This window comes from Populus euphratica, unplaced genomic scaffold (genome assembly GCF_000495115.2).
Source record: "Populus euphratica unplaced genomic scaffold, PopEup_1.0 scaffold158.1, whole genome shotgun sequence".
Classification (NCBI taxonomy): Eukaryota; Viridiplantae; Streptophyta; class Magnoliopsida; order Malpighiales; family Salicaceae; genus Populus; species Populus euphratica.
In genome coordinates, this window is record NW_011499913.1 from 539702 (window position 1) to 550028 (window position 10327).

The 10327-nt window shown below is 34.8% G+C and overlaps 1 protein-coding gene across 3 annotated transcripts; it reads right to left on the bottom strand.

Moving 5' to 3' along the window:
- Positions 1-419: 419 nt before the first annotated feature.
- Positions 420-9155, bottom strand: RECQSIM (RECQ helicase SIM). Of its 3 annotated transcripts, none has more exons than XM_011038553.1 (15): positions 8170-9155; positions 7842-8061; positions 7641-7751; positions 7090-7279; positions 5699-6041; positions 5214-5440; positions 4688-4744; positions 4149-4229; positions 3836-3899; positions 3334-3433; positions 3147-3230; positions 2809-2902; positions 2510-2623; positions 2292-2384; positions 427-1814 (listed from the first exon to the last, which is right to left on the bottom strand). In XM_011038553.1, the coding sequence occupies exons 1-15, from the start codon at positions 8768-8770 to the stop codon at positions 1497-1499; spliced, it is 2697 nt and encodes an 898-aa protein (XP_011036855.1). In that variant the 5' UTR covers positions 8771-9155; the 3' UTR covers positions 427-1496. The 3 variants fall into 3 exon arrangements, with proteins under 3 accessions (XP_011036856.1, XP_011036855.1, XP_011036854.1); XM_011038552.1 differs by having other exon boundaries at positions 2510-2629; XM_011038554.1 differs by lacking the exon at positions 3147-3230 and having other exon boundaries at positions 420-1814; positions 2510-2629.
- Positions 9156-10327: the final 1172 nt, after the last annotated feature.

Consider the following 10327-nt stretch of genomic DNA (forward strand, 5'->3'; position numbering starts at 1 on the left):
TACACACAAGGCAAGTTGCTCAACTATTCATCCCCATTATATAATTAAGTATTATGCGTGCCTTTGAAGTGTTTAGATCATGAAAGGTTAAGGTAACAAAGAAGAGCCAACACGAGAATAATATTTTGACACTAATAGGCGTTTGTTGAAAAAATAATTGTTTTAAGAACTAATTTATTTAATTAACTCGGTTAAAAATCAAGATTGACACCATAACAAGGGTAAATCCAATTATAACTCAACTATTAACTTGATAATTATTTTTTTATTAAATCATTTTATTTTGATTTTTTTAATTATTAATTTTTAAAATAGATTCAAATCAACTCTTCTAACTCATAAACCGGTTTTTACCCCATGTCTGCAAGGGTTTTAAAACTAATTAAAAAGAGGGACATGATCTTGCTTATAGCTAAGATAAACAACAATAGCAATGCAGATGCTTGCTAGTACATATTATTGAAAATATACAGGGAGAAAGGGGTGGGAACAAACATTATACACATGCCAAGAGGAATAATTAACCCATGGTTTCCGAATGTCTAGTAGTGTAGGGGAGGCTCTGGATTAGTTAAACAGTTTTAGCATGACCAAGCCGAGCAGCTAAAGCCAAAGCCCATGTTGAAGCTGCTCTTTTTTTAGCACTTTAATTGTTCCCAGGCCTGGCTGCATTTGTACATGGGCTATCCAACATTGAAAGATCAGCTTCATCTGGGAAATTGATCAGGACTCTCATTTGCACTTCTCTCAATCTGACAGCGAACTTCGTTGCCTCATTCATTGCAGCCCTAGCACCAGCCAATGCATCTCCGAGTTCTTCATTGATCAAATAATATGAGCTTACTTGACCTAGTATGTGATCATGCCTTTCTTGAAATTTGCGAGCCCTCTCTTCAGCATTTTCCAACACCTCAGCTACAATCCTCAGTTTCTCTTTTGTGATTTGTTGCTTGTGCCATAGCTTCAAGTTCGGCAAGAGGAGAAAGAACGACGCGGAGAATCCAGCAATGGCAAAAATAAGATGGCTACAGCCCATGAACAAAGCTTTTCTTCGTGTCTATGCATCAGGAGAACAAATTTACAAAAGAATATATTGAAACGCTTTTCTTCGTGTCTATGCATCTATGGTGCTCGAAATGATTCCTTGCTCTCATCGAGGGACATCACTTTTGTTTAATGCACTCCTTTTGTACTGTACCAGATGGAACATGTGACGTTGCTTTACGACATAGAACTCCCTTTTTCACATCATGGAGCTGAGTTTTTTTATTTATTTTTCTCTGTCATGAAACAATGTTTCTGAGATTTTTCCCTGTAATTTTCTTATGGAAAGACACCGCTATTAAACAGTATACCTAAATCTCAACATATCCAATTTTGGTCAAAAACACCGTGCTTTTGTGATCAGAAGTTCTATATGGGATATTAAGGAGGCTGAAGGGTAAGACACAAAAACATGCACTTACAAGGACAAAAGACTCGGTTAATATCATTACTCACTTCTGTTTGAAAAGGAGTTTTGCTGCTATTCTACCCCTGGCGGTTTTGAAATCCAGTTTCATTTTACCAGATTTTCTCGCCCGTCTCGGCTTTCGTGGCTTTCTATTTGATTGCTTTCTTTCTAAGCGCTGACGACGGATCTCTGGATCGGCCCAACCTTTGCCCCATTCCGCAAAAGAAGAATATGATTTGTGTTTGTTCACTGAGAGTTGCATATCAGCTTCAGGGTAAACAGAGAGTGGTTGCTCTCTATCATATTCCAGATACTCAAGTCCTAATTTTGTTGGCTCCGGGCATTTTATCTGGACATGGCTCTGCATAAACAGTGAATTTAATACAGGACCAATTTAGCTGAGAACCAAAATTTCAAACAAACAAAACCTACAATCTGCATGCTTGAGAAAGCAATGGAGATTCGCGCGACAAAATACAAATTTCAAATATTGCTTACAATCCACAGCTAAGCTTCAAGAATTTGCCTTGTACAAAAGACAGCCATAAGATCACAAATTCAATCGTGTCAAAAATGTTTCCTCCGCTAATTAATAGAATCAGAAAACAGGTCAAAATAAAAGCTAGGGCAATCAGACCTAGGAGCTGCCAGAAGGCTAAGCAAATCCCGAGTCTAAATCAGCAACCCATCCATATGATTGATGCCCAGTAAACAAGATATTTTCTAAAGTTTTACACATGCATAGCAACGCTGACACAGAAATACACTGTAAACACTTGGTATAATTGAGCACTTCAAAGACACTACTAGGAGAATGGAAAGTCATTTGAGCAGGTACCTTTTCATCACCCTCTCTGATGTATCCTTTGCCTTCCATAATCCGAGCTAGACCTTGCCACCATAGCTGATCTGTTGTCCAAAATTTTTGATGCTGCACAAAACCACAATAGATAATCAAAATAACAACTGATAATTTGAGTGAAGTGACATATTCCTAACTCGTCACTGTTCCAACACGCGAAATAAGTATAAAGAGATGGTTTGCATCTAGGTTACCTGCTCCTTTATTTTAGTGACGAACATTCTGAGGTTTGGCTTATGCACCGCTCTCTGTGATTTCGTGTCATTACATTTACCATCATATGAGCTATCAATAGAATGGTTCTGTTCCTGAAACTCAAAAAAAGCCTTCCCTTGAGAATTTTAATGGGAAAAAGGAGCAGAAAATGAATTATCTGGATGCACAAGGATCACTCTTTATTACTCATCTTATGGTAGATCTATATGTCAATAAAACTTTGGGTGGCATATAACCTGGCACTTGCAAAAAAACTAACTAGAATTAAAATCCTTACACTTAGATGATACGCTGCAATGATCTTCATTAAAATATCAGCCTCCTCTTTCAAATCCTGCATTTGTGGAGGCCCATTGACACACACATCGCACCTGCATTAAAGGAGTCCTATTAAAAATGGCTTGACAAAGCATGTTGTGGAACAGTAACTTGATAGATATGATGAAAAGTAACTGTGCAATCAATGTGAAGCAAGGGTATTAGAGCAAATAGTAAAAAAGACAGAATCTCAGCAGTAAAAGTAGGTGACCACAGAGAAAAAATATTCAAGTCAAAAGACCACTTTATTGAAATAGACATTAAAGTAGATTCTAAAATGAAAGAAACACTACGTACAAGAGGCACTTCTCATAACTGAAATCCTCCCCAAAATACTCTACAAGTGTTTTAGCTCGACAACATGAGGTATTCATTCCATACCTGCAAGAAGACAAGTAAAAAGGAAAAGCACATCTGTAACAAAAGGTTGAAACGGAAGCCGAGATGCAGGACTGCAAAAAATGTCTTGAATGATAAAGTGGACCTGAAACAATCAGACAACATCTTGAACGCATGTTTTGTCTGAGCTTCACTTCTTTTACTTGGTAAAAGTGATGGTGTTCTTGACAGGTTTGCATACAGAACTGCTTGGCAAAGAAAAAGTTTTTTTGGTTAGTAAAAAAAAAACAATCATGATGCTGATGACTTCTATTACAATCATGCAGTGTCTCATCCCAGAATACAAATCCTTCACTTGGAAGCAACCACAAGGAATGAAACAGATATTGTACGAAAAGGGAGTTTACTGTACAAGTTTTGATCAACACCATGACATGGAACTTCTATTCAAATTAAAAATCATGACCAAACATAATTTAAGTCCAACAATGATAAGTAGTCTATATGTGATATTGTACGAAAAGGGAGTTTACTGTACAAGTTTTGATCAACACCATGACATGGAACTTCTATTCAAATTAAAAATTATGACCAAATAAAATTTATGTCCAACAATGATAAGTAGTCTATATGTGAAAAGAACTTGCCGCATTCTGCTAGTTTCCCATCCCTTCCAGCACGGCCTGCTTCTTGATAATATGCTTCCAAACTCTAAAATTCGACATTAGATGAAAGAAGCGTTAGGAGAACAAATATAACTGATAATTATATGACAAAAAAGGAAAAAAGAATAGGCAGACAAGTTGCCAGAAGGAGAAGTGAACTGTTGCTATTGCTTAGGATAAAAAAAAAGTGAAAGAGCACCAGATTTTTCCTACAACATTATGATAAGTTCTTGAATACAAATGGATAACAATATCCAAAACAATATTGCAGAAATATCAAATCTCAACTGCTAACCTGTGGCCAGCCATAGTGAATAATTCTTCTGATATTTGATTTGTCAATTCCCATTCCAAAAGCAACTGTGGCGACAACCACCTAGAGTAATATGTGAAAATGTTTAGCAGGAGTTTTTTGCTATTGCCTTATTCTATTAGGAAAGGACAGAAAGTGAAAGTTAAAACTAGGTCATTTTCTTCCTCGTATCAAAAAAGGATGATAATAAGAGGTTTAGCTCCTATGAAACCATATGGAAAGAACCAGTTCTGAATTTTTCAGCACCCCCATTTGGCAGTACCTTCAGAAAAGTCAAGTGCATCATAGAAAGAGGAAATATAATCCCCAAAAAAGAAATAAATAATAAGAAGAAATTTAATTGTAGTAAATTCATTTTATCACAAGCAGACAAAAAATGGAGATCAGAAATGGTGCAAGACATGCCCAAACAGGATGCTGTTAGTGTTCAAACAGTGCAAGTTATTAGCACCGTTAAGAATTCAAAAACCAGATGAAAGATGCATCATGCAATCCAGAACGATCAGTTTCCCTACCCATACCTGTATCAAATTTTCGTGGAATTCCTTGTGGACCTGCCTTAGGTGTGATTTTGGCAACTGAGAGGGCAAAATGGCCATGGGTCAGTTGCATGTTAAACAAGAGAAGTTTTCATAGGAGTAAAAGATTCATACCCTTAGTCATGTGATGTGAAAGATTCAAAAACAAGTGAGCATAAAGAATCACCACCAAATAAAAAAGGAAATATACAAATAGAGAAAAATCCAATGATTAAATCTGCAAAGCAGTTTGAAAGTTAATTAGAAGTAGAGGTTACTTTTGCTTGATAGATCAGCCATCAAATCGACAGGTTTCCTTTTGTCATATTTACACCATCAAGTGCTATGCAACATAGCAGTTTCACTACCAATATGTCACATTATATTACAACTGAGTGAAAGTGATTCCAATTCAATTGCAAGGTTGATTCAGTAGGCTTAATAATGGAAAAAGAAAAATCTTATCAAATTAAAATAGAATACATGGTATCCATCCAGTAGACACGGGAAACAACCATGTGATACATACTGATGCATTATAAGCAGCAGCTTTCACACCAAAACCACAAAGATACTCTGTGATGCTCAATGTTTGTTTTCTTGTAGGAACATAAATGATGGTTGGTCCCTCTTCTAAAGGCTCTGGCAAAAGTTTCGACCTGTCTTCTATCTTACTAGAGGGATCAACTGTTTCAGATGACTCGCAAATATACTGGTCCTTGCAAGGAGATTGTCCACTGAATTCACCACATGCAACTTCAAAATGAGATATAGTAAGAATTAGAATAGAAAATATATGTGTGTGTGTGTGTGTTAATGTTGGAGGTTAGAGATGAAATAAAAATTTTTCTTTCTATTAGCAATTCTACTGGCATAAAACTCAATACTTTGCATCTGCAATTTTCTTGATGCAATTTTCTTTTCAAGTTCTATGTTGTTTTCACGACATAGTTTTACAGCCAGCCAGTATAATGCAGCAACGGACATGATCTAAATTAATAGAAAGATGCATACCGTCCCAATCATCCACAATGTGAAAGACATCTACATCATTTTCCAAATATTCAATTGACATTTCTTTTTCCCTTGAAGCAGTCAATCCATTTTCCTTTGTTAAATTTAACTCATCATCATCTACATCACAGCAATCATCTTCAATTCTGTTCATGTCATTTGGAAAAGATACATCTCCATCAGATATGCTATTATCAGCAGAGCTATCAGAGCAACCATCTAATTCTTCTGCGATACTACTCCACTTCTTTTCATTAGACTTTTTCTTCCCAGCATATATGTCTATCAAATGGCTGAGATTCTTCCCATAAGAAGATGGAGAAGAGGTTCTACAATGTTTTACCTGTAAGAGCAGCAACTGAATTTTGGTTTTCCACACCAGTAGATATTTGATATGATTCAATATAATATGATATATAAGGCATGAAAGTTAGGAAGCAAACTAGAAAACATGAGAAGAAATCATAGAGATTCATCAGGAAAAAAAATAAAAATAAAATCCCATCAGGAATTAATCTAACATGTTAACTATTTAGAACACCATCAAATTCAATTTTCAATTGTTGGTCCAATTGTAACAATATCAGACTTCATAGGGAAATGATTACTGCAATACCTAGAGAACATAATGATGCTGTAATTAGTAGGTTGACACCGTGGTCCTCTTGGATTTAGGCTAAATATTTCAGATGCAGACTTATAATTGTCCGTTTACCATGTTGTTCAAAATTTTCCATGTGAAGCTGAAACAGTCATAATGTTTTGTTTCATGAAACCTGATATGAAACTAGCAAAAATCACACTTCTTGCATTAGTCAAATTAACTTCCTTTCAATGGAAAGCATTTACAGGGATATAAAAACCCCATTAAATATTAAACATCATACAAGCAGGAACCACCTTCTGCACATTATGATGCATAGTCCTCTTGGACAATTCTCACGAGTGGAGCATGAAGGAAGCTTATTGGAAAATGAGCTAGATGTGTATGTGATAAGTTCAGAATTAGACATCTTGTACTAAAATTAAAATTTTGGAAGCATGTTTTTAGTACATGAAAAATATGGATATATCTTGTTTATATATCACAATATATCTGTTAGTTTCTATGCATCCAAATCAGGTAAGAGTAATACTGATGCTTATGACCTGCGGACAACCTGCAGGAATTTAACCAATCAAACAGCAGCTATGTAGAAATCAGTATTTTTTAATTCAAAAGCTGTTTTTCAATCCTTTTCTCCTATTCCTTTCTTCCCTTTTACTTGCTACCATCAAATTAAGGTTGACAGGTTTGGGTGTTGTTTTCACCTTCCACAATAAGAGAACAAGAAAAGTTGAGCCCTGATAGGTCAAACAACTATTCAAACATAAGTTGGAGGGCAGATTACCGAGAACTGTAGATTTGGCCGAAAAAACGAAGTAAGCACAACCTTCGTTTCCTTTGACATGCTCAGCACTTTAAGCACATCTCCTCGAACTGGAATTGTGGCAGTTGCGGTCAACGCCATCAGCGGGATGTCGAATTTTAAGAATTTTAGATTGCAAGCACTGAAGTTCTCCCGGATAACAGACAATTGCCTGAAACATTACAATATGCTTCTTGTTAAGTTGTGATGACATCTAAGCATATAGTACTTTGAGCCGAGTCCAGTAGCATGAGAAATGGTGAAAAAGCTTCACAATATCACCTTCCTTATAAAATCATCACTGATAAGATGACTATCAACACACATTAAATAGATAAAGGACACATAGCTAGCCAACTTTCTTAACTTGGATTTGCTATGTTTAGCTTCATCTGAGCACTGATGGTACTTCTCAGTGCATGAAGTTCATAACTATATGTATAAAATTAACCAATCCAATCAGCCTGTGATTGTAAGAGAATAGGTATAACAAACAAGACCATGAAACAGCCAACAGAATGAAGAACACAAACCTGTAGCTAGGCCGAAAATTATGTCCCCACTTAGAAACACAATGAACTTCATCAATAGCAAACAAGGTTATGCCACGACTTTCTGCAAGTCCCTGGAGCGGTTTTATCAGTCTGCGGTGAAATTATACCACTCTTTCAATCAGGAGAGCTAGCAAACTCCCTTTTTTAGACACAAAACAGAACCACATACATGCAGCTTACCTTGAAATTGTCTCTGGGCAGACATATATTATGTCATACGTGCCTCTCATTGCTTTCTTTTCCACACTGCTATCAGGCTGCCCAGATCCAAGAAAGCACGCAGAGACCCCATGTTTTGATAGCTTTAAGCACTGATCATGCATCAAGCTAATCAACGGTGAAATCACAACCACAACCTTTCCTGTTAGTAATGCTGGAATCTGGAAACACAAAGATTTTCCTGCAACAAAATAATCGTATAACAAAAGTTACTACAGCTGACCCAAAACAAAGAACAAACCAAACTAATCATATATGACAACAAAAAGAAGAGAAGAAAAAAAAATACCAGATCCTGTAGCTGCGAGAACAAGGCAATCTTGATGAGCTGCCCAAGCAGCCAAGGCTTCCTTTTGGAAACCCTTTAATGAACCATAACCAAAACGCTCTTGCAATACCCTATTCGCTCTCTCCTCCCAATCCAATCCAAAACTCACCTCTTCTTTACACCAAACTGGCAAACCATCCACTGCATCCTCGACCTTACCACAATCCTCGCTAACACACGATTCCTTACATCCATTCACACTAAGCGGCAAAACCTTCGACCCAGAAACCAAAACATTAGACACATCACTACTAAGCATGCCTCGTTTCACGCTGCGTGGCAACCGGAAATGCTCCAGTATACTAGACTGTCGCTTTCGACCCGAATAGGCAGAGCCAGACAGCATTCTCTTTCCACTTCTGCTGCTTGCAAAGCATTCAGAACTACTGGTCATGGTACCAATACCTTCACAATTTCTGCTCGAAGAACCGTTCAATAAATAATCCACAGCTTTATCCAACGACGGACCGACTTCTTTAACAGCTTGTTCCGCCGCACAACTCTCAAACCCCATTTCTATAAGCTTTTCAACGGTTCCATCACATGCCACAGATTTTTCCATCACACCAAACAGAAAAATTCACTATAAATGGAAAGGGAAAAAGAAAAAAAAATGAAATTAAGAATTGTTCCTGAAAAAAAAAAAAAACCGTGCTACAGATTCATGATTTTAAGCGATTGGTGTCGGTTTCTTATACGTGTCCGTATAAGATCTGTGTGTATACGTGTACATGTGAGTGGTGGAGATGGAAAGGTTCTGAGCATTGAAATGCGATAGGAATGTTGTTCGATTGAGCAGATGGAAACCCTAGGATTTTGCAGGTGTGAGATTTTTCTATTTTTGAGAGATAGAGAGATAAATCAATACAGTGCGTGGATGTGTGCGATCCGGCCCGAGAACTTAAACCTTTTCCCGCGCAATTCGGAGGATTTTGACATTGTTATAAAATCAGATCGGGCTGTTATGTTAATCCGATTATCCATCAATTTATATCTTAATATGAGCAGGATTTAAAATTAAACAGGATAAAAACTGATTTAGTCAGATTAGGTTGTCTTGGTATGTGTATTCATGATTTGAAGTTTAATTTGATATTTTTATTTTATTTTAAAAAAATAAAAACTTAAAATAATATATTTTTTATTAATTTAAATCAATATAATTTAACTCTCAAATTTAAGTTTCGAAAATCTAGAATATTATAAGAGGAGAGTTAGTGACTGTTTGTGTTTATACGGCAGCTTTTATTTTTAACTCATTTTATTGTTGGTGTAGGAATTATATAAAATTTGTTTTAACCATATGTGTGTGAAAAGCAGTTGAAAGTCTTTCTCTCCATCTCGCGGCTAGTAGATTATCCATGTGAATAGTAAAGTTACTTTTTTATTTATTACTTAAGTTATTATTTTGGTTACATCGGATCTTATTTAAAGTTAAATATATCGAATTGAATCCGATTTAGTTAAAAAAAATTAATTTTTATTTTTAATTATATTTTATTTAAAAAATTAAAAATTAATTATTTGATAATATAATATTTACAAAATTTAATTACAATTTTAATTTTGTTTCTAATGATATTCTACTTTATGTTGTTGCATATTTAAGAAATTAAAAAAATTATAGTCCTTGTTAAATGAATTTCTTATATAGTGTAATTATAAATAGTTTAATAAAATAATAAAAAATATTTTATACAAGTATTATTTATTTCATAATGTAATAGCAGTAGTTAAATCTAAAATATTTAAATTAAAAATCATCAATATTAATATGTATAATTTTTAGTTATTTTATAACTTCAATTTAAAAGGTATTCTTTTAACCAAATATATTAAATTATTTTTTATTTAACTTTAATTTTAACAAAAATTTTAACCAAACATATATAAATATCAAAATAACATTAACTAAAATTACTTTTTATAAAATATTTTTTTAAAATAACAATTATAAAAGCTACCATAGATATCAAATACAAATTAGAGCTAGTCAAGCGTTTGATACTTTAAAAAAAATTAACATGTTGATTTTAACAACAACAACAAATAATTAATTAAGATATTAATATAATAAGATAAATAATAAAAAAGAGATATCAATTTTGACAGTAGTTCA

Coding starts and splice junctions, on each gene's coding strand:
- RECQSIM (XM_011038552.1), bottom strand. CDS start 8,770: ATGGAAAAATCTGTGGCATGTGATGGAACCGTTGAAAAGCTTATAGAA. Junction 4,230..4,687: donor TCCACGAAAATTTGATACAG/GTATGGGTAGGG, acceptor ATATTACTCTAG/GTGGTTGTCGCCACAGTTGC. Junction 2,630..2,808: donor TTGCAGCGTATCATCTAAGT/GTAAGGATTTTA, acceptor GCTTTTTTTGAG/TTTCAGGAACAGAACCATTC.